This window comes from Malaclemys terrapin, chromosome 24 (assembly GCF_027887155.1).
Source record: "Malaclemys terrapin pileata isolate rMalTer1 chromosome 24, rMalTer1.hap1, whole genome shotgun sequence".
Lineage (NCBI taxonomy): Eukaryota > Metazoa > Chordata > Testudines > Emydidae > Malaclemys > Malaclemys terrapin.
The window spans coordinates 671,588-687,492 of record NC_071528.1 but is presented as its reverse complement, the minus strand read 5'-3'; the positions used below and the strand labels follow the sequence as shown (position 1 = coordinate 687,492).

Sequence of the window (15,905 nt, the reverse complement as noted above, 5' to 3'; positions counted from 1 at the left end):
GTTTTGTATATGTAAGTATGTGACAGAGAGAGCAGTGCTGTTACAATTACCATAGGAGTTTAAGGAAATAAAACTGTTGCTCTGTGTTAGTGGAAGCCATGATTTGTAACTTAAACTGTTTCATTCTCAGTACAAATGGGAGTTCGTAAAATATTACCAAAGCTTATTGCTTTCTCATGTTTTGTTTTGCTCTCTTCTAGTGCTCAAAAGCCAATTTATACAAATCAAAATTAGGGCATGTGTACGAGGATGGAGGCAGTCAGTATATCTAGCAGTCTCCTTAGCCTCTATCCAAATTCAGGACATCTTTTTGGATACTTTGGAAAATGACTCTTTCAGTACAAGTAAAATATTAATGTTAAAGATGACAATTTTTTCATAACATTTTAATGGACCAAGTGATCCTTTTTTTACTTCTGAGGAGAAACCCTAACTGATCAGGGATTTCCATAGACTTCTGGAGTTGATCCAGTTGGGAGGGGTGGGGTGGGGTGGGAGGGTTCCTAATAGACTTTTTAAGATCCAGATGTGAATGGAAGAACTGTAGCATATTGTGTTGTTTTATAGAATTCCAAAAAGATCAGTTTGACCCCCAGAGCCGGTCAGGATTAAATGGAACAATATGCTAGATTAGTGTTTTCAATAAGTTTCAGTTTTCAGGCCATGAAAAGTATTTCACCCTCCACAACCTGTGGGAGAATTTAAAGGGAAGAATAAGACCTAGTGTGTGGAGCTGTGCATGGCTTTCATAGATACAGCTGGGAATGCATGTTCTCTGCACTTTACTCTTAATTGAATTTTCTGGCTTTTATTCTGTCTTAATCTTTTAATGTAGCTTTTAGTGGGAAAATGCAGAATGCATTAAGGAACTGTCTAAAGACTAGGAATAAAACAGTAATCTTACCCTTTCTGAATTAATTTGGGGGGGGGGGGGGGCAGGAAAATGTATTTTCCAGGGGACAAGTATGATATAATTTGAACTTTGTGCCACTTCAATCTTGCATTGTCTCAGAAACACTGAAGGAGAAGATTGAGTAGATGTTGATTTTTGCAGCTAATGTACTTGAGGGTCCTGGAAAAGTTTGCTTTCATGTTTAGGTCTCCCAAGCCAGAAACCTAAGGAACAGCAACGAAGTGTACTACGCCCTGCAGTTTTACAAGCACCACAGCCTAAGGCTTTTTCACAAATGGGTAAATCACATTCCTCTATTGCTCTATAATAGTCCATGCATTTTGATCATGTATGCATAGTGATGTTGGGAAAGAGGACCAAAATGGCAACAGAGCTGTAACTCTGAGGTTAATTTTGTTTGTTTCTCCTCAGAGTGACCTTTCTCTTTGTTTAATGTCTTCCAGATTTCACTTGGTTTCAAAGGAACCTGGAAGTCATTAGGGTGAAATACAACTGTCACATAAGAAACAACACACAATGAGATACGCAGTGTTTGTTTAGTAAATGCATCTTGGGTGAACTGTGAGGCATTGTCTGTCTCCAGAACCTGAGTAGTATGTTTGTGTCCTAGCCACAGACCCTGGAGTCTGGTGGTGTAAAATATAATTAACTTTATGAGTAAAACACATTAAGTAATTGAGTCATGTACTTGCTTCATAATTGCATGATTTGGGGCCTTAGTAAAACAGTTTCCTCATTTTATAAGACTTTGAGTGTACATACTTTATGAAATTGATCTTATAAAATGCTAAGGAAGAGTATAGGTCAAATTTAAATATGTAGAATTTTCACACTAAACATTTTATAAACACATTTTATAATGGTTCCAAATTGATTTTTTTTTTTTTTTTAGCCTTCTGGGAATGTAGAAGATGAATGATGTTGGACTCTTAATGCTACTGACTTCTAAAGCTTCTTAGGGGCTGTAGTGGGTTGGAAATTTTCCAACTGCAATTTTCCATATTATTTTCAAAAGCTGAATATCCTTTTGGATGGCCTCTTCAGCATATAACATTTTTCATTACAGTTCCCAGCAGTGGGACCAATGGTGTAAACATCCCACCAGACTCTGCAGTGGCAGCCACATCAGAATCATTAAGTAACACAACACAGAAAGTTTCTGACGCTGAAGACCAGGTGAGTTTGACAGTAATTTAGATGATCAGTTGCAGTTCTATAAATTCTCATTTGAATGTTGTTTTAGAATATTTAGAATATAAGGGTGGAAGGGACCTCAGGAGGTCATCTAGTCCAACCCCCTGCTCAAAGCAGGACTCATCCCCAGACAGATTTTTGCCCCAGATCTCTAAATGGTCCCTTCAAGAATTGAACTCCCAACCCTGGGTTTAGCAGGCCAATGCTCAAACGACTGAGCTATCCCTCCCCTCGTATTTCTAATGAGTGCAATACAAATCGGTGCTATTTAGAGAATACTTGTTTAAAGGCTTACTGAATCCAAGCATTCTTAATTAAGAAGGTACCCTTTGGCATAATCATAATCAATGGATCCCCCCCAAAGATGCTAGTAGAACAGTGCATTTCTTACAGACGAATTCTGTCCTCAATAGCTGCCTGGTTGGATCAACTGCCCAGGTGTCTCTGTTCCTAACATAGAATGGTTAGGGTCTATCTCTTAAGTGATGCGCCTCCCCATTGGTGTCTGCTGCAACCCCAACACATCACCAGCTGCATCCCACTGATCTGATAAAGTTTGCTGACAGAAGCCTAAGTGTGACTTGATTTAGTGAGGTTCACTGGGCTGGGTCTCCTGTATGAACTATAGATTTGCCAGCCTGATAGGGAGAGGGCCACCTTCTCGGAGTTGGACGATATGCTTCTCGTACTGCTTTGCCTGCAAATATCTCCCTTTCTTTGCCCTGTGTGCAAGTCACGGGGCAAGAGGGGTAGAAAGCTTTAATGTAAATATCGCATGAGAAGTGAAGCTTCTCTATGAAAGAGGCACTGCTGCCTGGGGCAACTGTCATGCAGCTCCGCAGAGGATCCTGAGTCCAGTGGACCTTACAAGCTCAGTCTGACTGCATCTTCTGCTGGCCAAATTTATCAGTTTAGTGGGAAGCTGGGGAAGAGGGAAAAAGGCACAGAGAGCTTGAATGAAAGGCTGGCCATGAATTTGTTAGGAACAGAACTAGAGAGCCTGAGAAACAAGTTTCCTTACTGCACAGCTTCCTTCATCAACCCTACTAACTAAACCAATGCCCCAGCTTTTCCCTCCACCCCAGTTTCCTGTCCCATACACATTTAAAGTGTTTTTATAGATGCTTATATTTTAAATACTTAAACACATTCATTAAACGGTTGAATGTAAAATGTTGCTGAGAATCATAGAGGATCAGGGTTGGAAGAGACCTCAGGAGGTCATCTAGTCCAACTCCCTGCTCAAAGCAGGACCAACCCCAACTAAATCATCCCAGCCAGGGCTTTGTCAAGCCAGGCCTTAAAATCTTCTAAGGATGGAGATTCCACCGCCTCCTTAGAGAACCCATTCCAGTGCTTCACTACCCTCCAAGTGAAATAGTTTTTCCTAATATCCAACCTAGACCTTCCCCACTGCAACGTGAGACCATTGCTCCTTGTTCTATGATCTGCCATCACCGAGAACAGCTGAGCTCCATCCTCTTTGGAACCCCGCTTCAGGTAGTTAAAGGCTGCTATCAGATCCCCCCCACTCTTCTCTTCTGCAGACTAAATAAGCCCAGTTCCCTCAGTCTCTCCTCGTAAGTCATGTGCCCCAGCCCCCTAATAATTTTCGTTGCCCTCCACTGGACTCTCTCCAATTTGTCCACAACATTTCTGTAGTGGGGGACACAAAACTGGATGCAATACTCCAGATGTGGCCTCACCAGTGCTGAATAATCACTTCCCTTGATCAATACTGGCAATACTCCTACTAATGCAGCCCAATATGCCGTTAGCCTTCTTGGCAACAAGGGCACAGTGTTGACTCATATGCAGCTTCTCATCCACTGTAATCCCTAGGTCCTTTTCTGTAGAACTGCCGCTTAGCCAGTTGGTCTCCAGCCTGTAGCAGTGCATGGGATTCTTCCATCCTAAGTGCAGGACTCTGCACTTGCCCTTGTTGAACCTCATCAGATTTTATTTGGTCAGTCCTCCAATTTGTCTAGGTCATTCTGGACCCTATTTCTATCCTCCGGCATATCTACCTGTCCCCCGAGCTTAGAGTCATCCGTGAACTTGCTGAGGGTGCAGTCCATCCCATCATCCCAGATGATTAATGAAGATGTTGAACAAAACCGCCTCCAGGACAGACCCCTTGGGCACTCAGCTTGATACTGGCTGCCAGCTAGACATCAAGCCGTTGATCGCTACCCTTTGAGTCGACGATCTAGGGAGCTTTCTATCCACTGTATAGTCCATTCGTCCAATCCATACTTGCTGGGAAGAATACTGTGGAACTATGGGAATGGGGGGAAAGGAGATGGAGAGAGGTGAAGTGCATGTCAAGGGAAGGGACTTGACAATGGGTACAGGGCCCAGAGGACAACAGATCTACTGCAGTTAAACCATAGGAACCACAAAAAGTTGTTTATGGAGGAGAGATGCAGATGATGAGGGGGCATGAGGGTCACGGCAGGAGTGGGGAGGCATATGAATAGAAATCATGGAAGAATTCAGAGGTGGAGGGAGGTCTGGGGACTACAGGTGCAGATGTGGGTGCTCAGGCTCTTGTTCTTTTTTGTGTCCTCTGCACATTCCCACTCTTAGGATGTACCGACAGGTACAGGTTGGATGGTGGAATCTTCTGGTAGCAGCACCTGTTAGAGTGCTCATGTGTTCCTCCTACCTCTCCCTTCAGTGTTCCAACATGTTCCCATGGCTCTAAAAGGTGGCACAGTGCCAGCTGCCACCTCTGTTCCTTCCAGCAGCAGATGAATGTGTCTTCTCTGCATCGCTTGGATCCATAGCTTTGAACAAAGTGCCTTTCTATACCTTGTTAGGCTAGTTAATCATTATAGCTCATTGTTTTAGTGTTAGGATTTCAGAGTAAGTTTTAGAGAAGTTTTAAAATATTTCCAGAGAGCACAGCAGTGGCATTGATGGCAAAGCTGAAGATTTAAAAGTTTTCAAAGATGTGCATTATGTCCCTCAGTTTTCCTGGTGTCTGACACATGTCAGGTGCCTTAAATGCCATGGGAACAGACATTACCCTTTACATTGTGCTATTTGTAGCATGTTCAGTCATTGGACCCATAAGGAGAGGCAAAATAGACTTCAGGCCCTCCTACTACAAAAACACCTTGTCTGCCAAGCCTCTGGGATTGGAATCTTTGAAGGGTTCTGAATCTTTGAAGGGATCTGAAGGAAAAGATGAGACCCAAATGGACTCAGAGTATTTACAGATCCAAGAAGACAACAGTGGTAAAGGCTTCGGCCTCGATCTCCTGTTCAAAGTCAACTGAACTTTTGATGGCAAAGTCCTCCAATCCAGCTTAGAGATTCTTAACCCCTCCATCTGAGCCAGATCCAGCTAAGGATCCCAAGGCACCAAATAACATGCAAACAGGACCAACCTCAACTAAATCATCCCAGCCAGGGCTTTGTCAAGCTGGGCCTTAGAGGTTTTTAAGGATGGAGATTCCACCACCTCCCAAGGTAACCCATTCCAGTGCTTCACCACCCTCCTAGTGAAAAAGTTTTTCCTCATATCCAACCTAAACCTTCCCCACTGCAACTTGAGACCATTACTCCTTGTTCTGTCATCTGCTACCACTGAAAACAGTCTAGATCCATCCTCTTCGGAACCCCCTTTCAGGTAGTTGAAATCAGCTATCAAATCTTCCCCCTCCGCCCCAATTCTTCTTTTCTGCAGACTGTTACACATCTGTGAAATTTGCTATTTATGCCGTGACCAACCTGCAAAAATTGTGTTGTTTCTCTGCGATTTTAGTAGACCTCTAGTTATATTCCCTATTGTTTCATTATCGGATCTGGGATTGGATTTGTATTCTGAAAAGGATCTGGAAATGTTTTCAGAAGTTCAACTTCTTCCCTTGAGCCATGGTTTTCTTTTTCTAATGAGTACTCTGAGAGAGCCTGTGGCAATTGGCAGGATTGGCACATGCCATCATGGATGAGTTGGCAATACTGGCCAACTCCCACTTATTCTTACTGCGCTTGAAAGACACTGTCATTGAGCCTCCAGTATTACATCTTTTCTTCCTAACTGGTATTTTCCATGGGACCTTGCCCACTATTTCTCTGAGCTGGTTGAAATCCATCTTTCTGAAGTCCAGTGTCCTTGTTTTGTGGTTCTCATGTCCTCCTTTCCTTAGGGTCTTGATTTCTATCAGCTCATGATCATTTCCTCCTAAGTTCTTGACCACCTTCACGACCAATTCATCCCTGTTGGTCAAAACCAGATCCAAAAATTGTTCTCTGCATATGCTAAGAATTTGCAGAACATATTATGTTTTGTTGCAATAGTCTTCCCACAGATATCAGGGAAGTTAAAATCTCCCATTAATGCTAGCTCATGTGTATTAGCTAATCTTGTTACCTGATTGTAGAATGACTCATCTCTTTCTTCTTCCTCATTATAATAGACCCCCACCATAACATTGCTGCTAATCTTTTTCCCTTTTTATCCTCATCCTCTCAGTAAGTCTGTTGCACACTTCCTCTTGGACCTCAGAGCAAGTGGATATATTCTTGATGTACTGCGCAACACCTTCTCCTTTTTTCCCCACACCCGTCCTATCGGAACAAGTTATATCCCTCAATGCTGGTACTCCAATCATGGGAGTTGGCCCACCAAGTCTAAATAATGCTAATTAAGTCATATTTTCATATACCATGACTTCCAGTTAATCCTACTTGTTCCCCATACTCCTTGCATTTGTATACAGGTGTCAAGGATAGTTTGCAGACTGCCCTGTGCTTTTCCTTCTGCCTTTTCAATGCAATTGATTTTTAGCTCCCTTCCCCTTTTTGTCATTATGCATTTACTTTTAAAAGCGGGAAAAGGAGGAGCTGGGGAATTATAGGCCAGTCAGCCTGACTTTTATACCTGGGAAGCTACTAGAGCAGGGGTGGGCAAACTTTTTGGCCCGAGGGCCACATCTGGATATGGAAATTGTATGGCGGGCCACGGATGCTCACGAAATTGGGGGTGAGGGCTCTAGCTGGGGGTCCGGGCTCTGTGGTGGGGCCAGAAATGAGGAGTTCAGGGTGTGGGAGGGGACTCGGGGCGGGGGGGGTTGGGGGTTGGGTGAGGGCTCCAGCTGAGCGGTTTGGAGTGTAGAAGGGTGTTCTGGGCTGGGACCGAGGGGTTTGGAGAGCGGGAGGGGGATCAGGGCTGGGGTTGGGGTGCAGCGGGAGTGGCTCAGGGGTGCAGGCTCAGGGTGGCGCTTACCTCAAGCGGTTCCCGGAAGCAGTGGCATGTCCCCCCTCCGGCTCCTACGCACAGGCGTGGCCAGATGTGGTTCCCGGCCAATGGGAGCTGCAGCGTGCGGAGTGGAGCCCCTTGACTTCCCCTACGCATAGGAGCCAGAGGGGGGACGTGCCGCTGCTTCCGGGAGCTGCGCAGTGCAGCCCCCGACCCCACTCTCCGGCTGGAGTGCCGGACCCGGGCAAGCTCCAGACCCTGCTCCCCAGCGGGAGCTTGAGAGCCGGATTAAAATGGATGGACTAAAGCTATCTATAAAACATTCAATTTGCAAATACCTGGAGGACAAAGGGGTAATCACTAGCAGCCAGCATGGATTTACGAAGAACAAATCCTGTCAAACTAGCATGATTTACTTTTTTGACAAGGTAGCAGGTTTGGTGGATAGGGGCAGTGCAGTGGACATATTATACCTGGAGTTCAGCCAGGCTTTTGACAAAGTCCCACATGACATTCTGATAAGTAAACTGGAGAAATGCAGGCTTGACAAAATTACTATTACGCGAATATATAATTGGTTAAATAACCGCAAACAATGAGTAACTATTAATGGAATTATGTTGGGAGGGAGGTCTCAAGTGGGGTTCCACAGGGATCTGTTCTGGGTCTGGTGGTGGTAATTACCTGAATGTAGGAATAGAGAGCATATTGATGAAATTTGCATATGAGACAAAGTTAGGGGGAGGTTGCCAACACTTTGGAGGATAGACCTAAATTAGAGGCATCCTGATAGATTGGAGAACTGGGCTGTAGACAACACAGTGGAATTCAGCAAAGACAAAATGTCATCTGTTACACTTAGGGAAGAAAAACCAAATACACTCATACAAAACGGGGGATAACTGTGGTGGATCACAACCTCAACATGAATCAACAGTGTGCTGTTGCACAAAAAAAAAAAAGGCAAGTGCAATTTGTGGTTGCATTAACAGAGGGACAGCATGCAAGCCATGGGAGGTGATTGTACCGCTCTACTTGGCGCTGGTTAGGCCTCAGGTGGAGTACTGTGTCCAATTTTGGTCATCAACATATAGAAAGGATGTAGAGAAACTGGAGAGGATCCAGAGGTGAGCGACAAAGATGATCAAAGGGATGGAATGCAGCCATACGAGCAAACAAAGGCTGAAGGAACTGTGTATGTTTAGATTGGAAAAGGGGAGATTAAGAGTGGACATGATACAAAGGTATCAAAAATAATGAAACTGATGAAACTAGGTTAGGGGGGCACATCTAAACAGTTTATTAATTTGAAGCCTTAAGAATCGCTAGGAATCCCTTTTACATATAAATGTTTTAGGTCTGAGAGCTATCGTTCTAGGTCTCAAGTTGTACCTCCCACAAATGCAGAACTCAGTAGTCCAAGTTGCTATGGATAATATGTCATCAATGTATTAAGTGAACAGACAGAGAGGAGCTTGTTTTGTCTCCTTTTTGCAAGGAGGCAATAAAACTGTGAGATTGGTGTATGATACTCAGTTGCCTTACAGTAGTGTGGGAGCTCATAGTGAGGTTGTGGGTTCGTTGAGCAGGGATTCCACGCAGATGCATAAGTGGTGAGTAAAAGATTTGGTGACAAAGGACACTTTCAACCTTTGTGGCTTCTAGACATTTGTCTTTTTGCCACCAGATTCAATACCAAGTGTCCCTATTTAAGAGTGGGTTCACAGTCAGTGACAGGTGCATTCCTTAGTGGGCCATAGTTGTACTGTCTGAGTTTTCCCCCTTCCCACTAATGTTAAAGGTAGTAAAGAAGATAAAGCAGGATTCCACCAAAATTATTCAAAATTGTTCCATTATGTCCAAGACAACAATGTATATCAACTTCTCCTGTCCAAAGGGAATTATAAGATGCTACTGGTGACAGTGGACCTATTGTCCCACCAGGGACGGGAGAGTCTTTCATCCAGCTTCCAGTTGTTGCATCTAATGGCATGGGCAGCAGTACTTTAACTGATTTAGAAAAGTCTTGTTCTGTTGAGGTACAGTGTGTTTTTAATTCTAGGAAACTGTCTAGTAGAAAGTGTTATGATCTTGACATGGAAGAAGTTTGTTGTATGGGCTTCTGATAAAAGCGTTGATCCGATCTCAGCTCCTAATCAGTATATTATAGAATATTTGTTAAACCTGAAAATTATGGGTGTAGCTACCTCCTTGCTTAAAATCCATTGATCAGCGGTAACAGCTTTTCATATACATATTGATGATTAATCTGTTTTCTCACACAACTCAGTTGAAAGGTTTATTGAGTTTGGATCTGCCAGTACAAAACCCAGTTTTTCTATGGTATTTAAACTTAATATTAAAACAACTTGTGTTCCCTTAGCTTGTACCTCTCAAGGTGTTCTTTATTTCACCTGTCCATAAAGACAGTTTTTATAATAGCAATCACATCTGCTAGAAGGATTAGTGAAATACATGCTTTGATGGCTCATCCTCGTGTGGTTTTTCATGAAGATTTCACCCTTGATTTCTTCATGAAGTAATTTAAGAGTTTCAAGTTAATTATATTAATTTAATTTACCAGTGTTCTTTCCTGGATGCCATGCACATAACGGTGAGCCCACACTGCATGTTTTAAATGCAAAAAGAGTTGTATTGTATTACCTGGACAGAACTAAAGACTTTAGGGGTTCTCCTAAAATATTTCCTATGCTGAGCCTGGTAAGGGCCAAGTTGTTTCTGCCCAGTTCTAGCCTGAGTCTAGATGGTTCAGACAGTGTGTAGAGGAGAGTTTTATAAGATTTTGTCGCTCTCCTCCTCCTGGTCTTAGGCTATGTCTATACTACAAGTGTTACAGTGGTACTGCTGTGGTGCTATGGCTATGCTTCCTATGTTGACAAAAGAGCTTTTTCCATCGATGTAGTTAATCCACCTCTCTGAGAGGTGATAGCTAATTCTTCTTTTGATCTAGTTGCATCTACACTGGGAATAAAGTTGACCTACCTACGGCACTCCACATGAAATTTTTCACAGCCCTTAGCAATGTAGCTAGGTCAATTGAATTTTTAAGTGTAAACCAGGCCTAGAATTCACTCTACAAGGGCAGTTGAAATATTGAAAGCTGACACTTGCGGTTCACTTCACACTTTAACACGGTGTATTAAAATTGCAGCCAGATCTGATGGCAGAGTGATACTTCAATCCTTGTTTAATTTGGACTTCTTGTCCCTCTCGCCATTCTTGGAATACTGCTTGCTAAGCTATCCCAAGAGTTCGAATATGCACATAACTAGAGTTCTTCAATATGGACTCTAGTATCAGAGGGATAGCCGTGTTAGTCTGGATCTGTAAAAAGCAACAAAGAGTCCTGTGGCACCTTATAGACTAACAGATGTATTGGAGCATAAGCTTTCATGGGTGAATATCCACTTTGTCAGACTCATGTAATGGAAGTTTCCAGAGGCAGGTATAAATATGCAGGCAAGAATCAGTCTGGAGATAACGAGGTTAGTTCAATCAGGGAGGGTGAGGTCCTCTGCTAGCAGTTGAGGTGTGAACACCAAGAGAGGAGAAACTGCTTTTGTAGTTGGCTAGCCATTCACAGTCTTTGTTTAATCCTTAGCTGATGGTGTCAATATGGACTCTGTATATTCATACACAGGGTTTCCACAGGTATGAATCATAGAATATCAGGGTTGGAAGGGACCTCAGGAGGTCATCTAATCCAACCCCCTGCTCAAAGCAGGACCAATTCCCAACTAAATCATCCCAGCCAGGGCTTTTCAAGCCTGATCTTAAAAACCTCTAAGGAAGGAGATTCCACCACCTTCCAAGGTATACTATTCCAGTGCTTCACCACCCTCCTAGTGAAAAAGTTTTTCCTAATAACCAACCTAAACCTCCCCCACTGCAACTTGAGACCATTACTCCTTGTTCTGTTTGTTAGCAAAAAGGAGGTGGTCACAAACAAAGTCATCTCCCAGACTGCTGCACTGGGCAGCATAGTATGGGGAGGAGGTGAGCAGCCCTCAGTGGTGAAAGCACAGATTAAGGACTATTTAGAAAAGCTGGACATGCACAAGTCCATGGGTCCAGATCTAATGCATCCAAGGGTGCTGAGGGAGTTGGCTGATGTGATTGCAAAGCCATTATCTTTGAAAATTCGTGGCGATCGAGGGAGGCCTCGGACTATTGGAAAAAGGCAAATATAGTGCCCATATTTTAAAAAGGGAAGAACGAGAACCCGGGGAATTACAGCCTCACTTCAGTCCCCAGCAAAATCATGGAGCAGGTCCTCAAGGAATCCATTTTGAAGCACTTGGAGGAAAAGAAGGTGATCAGGAACAGTCAGCATGGATTCACCAATGACAAGTCATGCCTGACCTACCTGATTGCCTTCTATGATGGGATAATTGGCTCTGTGGGTATGGGGAAAGCTGTGGATGTGATATATCTTGACTTTAGCAAAGCTTTTGATGCGATGTCCCACAGTATTCTTGCCAGCAAGTTAAAGTAGTATAGATTGGATGAATGGACTATAAGGTGGATAGAAAGCTGGCTAGATTGTTGGGCTCAATGGGTAGTGATCAACGGCTTGATCGGTATCAAGTGGAGTGCCCCAGGGGTCTGTCCTGGGGCCGGTTTTGTTCAACATCTTTATAACGATCTGGATGATGGGATGAGTTGCACCCTCAGCAAGTTCGCAGATGAAACTAAGCTGGGGATGGGAGGTAGATATGACCAGTGACCTAGACAAATTGGAGGATTGGGCCAAAAGAAATCAGATGAAGTTCAACAAGGACAAATGCAGAGTCCTACACTAAGGAAGGAAGAATCCCATGCACCCCTACAGGCTGAGGATCGACTGGCTAAGTGGCAGTTCTTCAAAAAAGGACCTGGGAATTACAGTGGATGAGAAGCTGGATATGAGTCAGCAGTGTACCCTTGTTGCCAAGAAGGCCAACAGCATATTGGTCTGTATTAGTAGGAGCATTGCCAGCAGATCGAGGGAAGTGATTATTCCCCTCTATTCAGCACTAGTGAGGCCACACCTGGAGTATTGTATCCAGTTTTGGTCTCCCCACAAGAGAAAGGATGTGGGCAAATTGGAGAGAGTCCAGCGGAGGGCAGCGAAAATGATCAGGAGGCTGGGGCACATGACTTACAAGGAGAGGCTGAGGCAACCGGGGTTATTTAGTCTGCAGAAGAGAAGAGTGAGGGGGGATTTGATAGCAGCCTTCAACTACCTGAAGTGGGGTTCCAAAGAGGATGGAGCTTGGCTGTTCTCAGTGGTGGTAGATGACAGAACAAGAGCAATGGTCTCAAGTTGCAGTGGGGGAGGTCTAGGTTGGATATTAGGAAACACTATTTCACTAGGAGGGTGGTGAAGCACTTGAATGGGTTACCTAGGGAGGTGGTGGAATCTCCATCCTTAAAGGTTTTTAAGGCCCGGCTTGACAAAGCCCTGGCTGGAATGATTTAGTTGGTGTTGGTCTTGCTTTGAGCAGGGGATTGGACTAGATGACCTGAGGTCTCTTCCAACCCTAATATTCTACGATTCTATACACTATGCCCACTTTTCCAGAATCCTAATTAAGTAATTTGTCTATGTAACAGTGCCTCCATGGGTCACAACTGAGAATACCAATTTCAGGAAAAACTGCTGAGAAATAGGGCAAACACACCCCAAAAACTGAGATATACCAAACCAGACATAAAAGTAAATTTCTGTTTTACCACACTGGCTAACAAGAATTCAGAAAAGTAGTCTCCTTAGGTATTCCAGTCTTTGTATCACCACCAAAAACACTAGACTTAATGATGAGTGGTTATTTAAAACCAATTTCATCAAACAAAAGGGTTCTTCTGATCCCAAAGGACCAGCCACATACCCAGGTCAATATAGAACTCATATCTTATCCAATAATCGAGCTGTTGCCAATCCTTTAGTATCTAAATTCTAAAGCAGTGGTCGGCAACCTTTCAGAAGTGATGTGCCGAGTCTTCATGTATTCACTGTGATTTAAGGTTTCGCGTGCCAGTCATACATTTTAACATTTTTAGAAGGTCTCTTTCTATAAGTATAGAATATATAACTAAACTAGTGTTGTTTGTAAAGTAAATAAGGTTTTTAAAATGTTTAAGAAGCTTCATTTAAAATTAAATTAAAATGCAGAGCCCCCCGGACTGGTGGCCAGGACCCGGGCAGTGTGAGTGCCACTGAAAATCAGCTCACATGCCGCCTGCAGCACATGTGCCATAGGTTGCCTACCCCTGGTCTAAAGGTTTATTTATAAAAAAGAAAGAAAGGTGAGAGTTAAAATTGGTTAACGGAATCAAATACATACAACAGTTGCAAGGTTCTTCGATCAGGCTTGTAGCAGCGATGAAATAAACTGCTGGCTTGTTAAGTCTCTGGTTGCTTCCAAATCATTGGAAGGTCCTCAGTCCCTTGGTTAGAATGCTCCCATTAGTATAAATCCATAGTCCAGAGGTTTGAGCAGGAAAGAGGCCAAATGGAGATGTTTCCAGGGCCTTTTATAGCTTCTGCCAAGTAAAGGGAATCCCATTGTTCTCACTGTGGAAAATGACAGGGAACAAGATGGTGTTTGGAGTCATATGGGCACGTCACATGTCCATGCATGATTTTGCTTAGTCACAGCAGAAGCTATTACCTATACTCCAGATGGAACATTCACAGGAAAGTCCATTAAGTGTAGATAGATGTCTCCCATGACCCATTGTGAGTTAAGTGTTCCTTGATGAGCCATTTAACTTGAGTAGTCCCTTCAAGATGTGCAGGCTAAATACTTCGTGGGTGCTATCCATAAGCAAACACATTAGAAATACAGGTATAGAGCCAATACTCATACCTTCAGATACAAAAATGATACATGTATACAAATAGCATAATCATATTCAGCAAATCATAACTTTTCTACTGACATCTTACTTGACACACTTTTTATGACATTTGTTGCACTTATATAACAGTGGTATTAACAATTATCTATATGGTCATATATCAATCAGATAACATCACAATCTAGACTCTGCATTAGTGGTGGAAGGAACTGAGGTGTCAGCCAACACCATGCCCCTTTTTATAGCTATGCCCCATAGAACATGTTTGAATGCTATGGGAACGGGTAGAAAGGATGCCTGAGCGCGCTAACAGGCACTGCTACCAGAAGGTTCCACCATCCAAGCTGTACTGGTTGGCATATCCTAAGAATGTGGAATATGCAGAGTCCATCTTGGAAAAACTCTGGTTACACGTAAGTAACCTTCATTTTTAGAGAGGACTGCAGAGGGCAGGGGCAAAAATAGAAATATTGGAGAAAGAGCGGGGGGAGAAATCTCCATTTTAGATTTATATGCATACATACAACCACCCACAGTATGTGCATCTAGTTCCTCAGAATCCACTAGTGCGCACACAACCGGAACTCTGAACTCATGTTTCGGTAGTATTAACATTTGTTGCGGATTGTGGGGGAGTTAGGGCCCTGCACCCCTCTTCCCGAGATTCACTGTGACTCTCAGCCAGCCAGTAAAGCAGAAGGTTTATTTAAGGACAGGAACACAGTCTCAAGCAGAGCGTGTAGGTACGACCAGACCCCCTCAATTAGGTCCCTCGGGGAGGTTCAGGGAGCTTGGACCCCAGCTTGGGGTTCCCTGCGTTGCACCACCCAGCCCCAACCGAAAACTAACTCCAAACTCCTCCCGCTGCTCCTCCCCTTTGTTCAGTCTCCCGGGCAGAAGGTGTTAATTCTCCCCACCCCCGTTCCTGGCTCAGGTTACAGCTCAGGTAGCTTCCTTCAAGGGAAGTCCCACATCCCCACTGCAACCCCCCTGCAACATTCCCAGGTCAAATCTGCCCTGCTCCCTGCTCCGTCACATCTCTCCCCCCTTCGAGACTGAACTGAGCGGGGTCACTCTGACCAGTGACCTGGGGAAGTTCAGGGCTCCCTCTCCGGGACAACGTGTCCGCTATCAGGTTGTCACGTCCCTTCACATGGACCACGTCCATGTCATAATCCTGCAGGAGCAGGCTCCATCTCAGGAGCTTGGCGTTGGCTCCTTTCATCTGGTGCAGCCAGGTCAGGGGAGAGTGGTCGGTGTGCACGGTGAAGTGACGCCCAAAGAGATATGGCTCTAGTTTCTTGAGGGCCCACACCATGGCCAGGCATTCCTTCTCGATGGCCGCGTAGTTCTGCTCCCGGGGTAGCAACTTCTTGCTCAGGTACACGATGGGGTGTCTCTCCCCCTTTTCATCCTCCTGCATTAACACCGCCCCCAGTCCTGTGTCTGAGGCGTCGGTGAACACCATAAAGGGCTTGTCAAAGTCTGGGTTTGCCAGAACTGGGCCACTGACCAGAGCCTCCTTCAGCGCCCGGAGAGCCTCCTGGCACTCCTCGGTCCAGACCACTTTGTCTGGCTTCCCCTTCTTGCACAGCTCAGTGATGGGGGCGGCTATGGCGCTAAAGTGGGGCACGAACCTCCGATAGTACCCTGCCATCCCAATAAAGGCTTGGACCTGCTTTTTGGTTTGAGGAGCGGGCCAGTCTCTGATCACCTCCACTTTGG

The 15,905-nt window shown here is 44.3% G+C and overlaps 1 protein-coding gene across 3 annotated transcripts in view; it reads left to right on the top strand.

Annotated features, from left to right (window-relative positions):
* Nucleotides 1-15,905, top strand: part of RANBP3 (RAN binding protein 3) — a 199,178-nt gene that overhangs the window by 87,938 nt on the left and 95,335 nt on the right. For all 3 annotated transcript variants that reach the window (XM_054013387.1, XM_054013389.1, XM_054013386.1), the window contains 2 exons: nt 1,099-1,191; nt 1,980-2,089. In XM_054013387.1, coding sequence (XP_053869362.1) covers nt 1,099-1,191; nt 1,980-2,089 — 203 coding nt within the window. The remainder of the gene's footprint in view (nt 1-1,098; nt 1,192-1,979; nt 2,090-15,905) is intronic.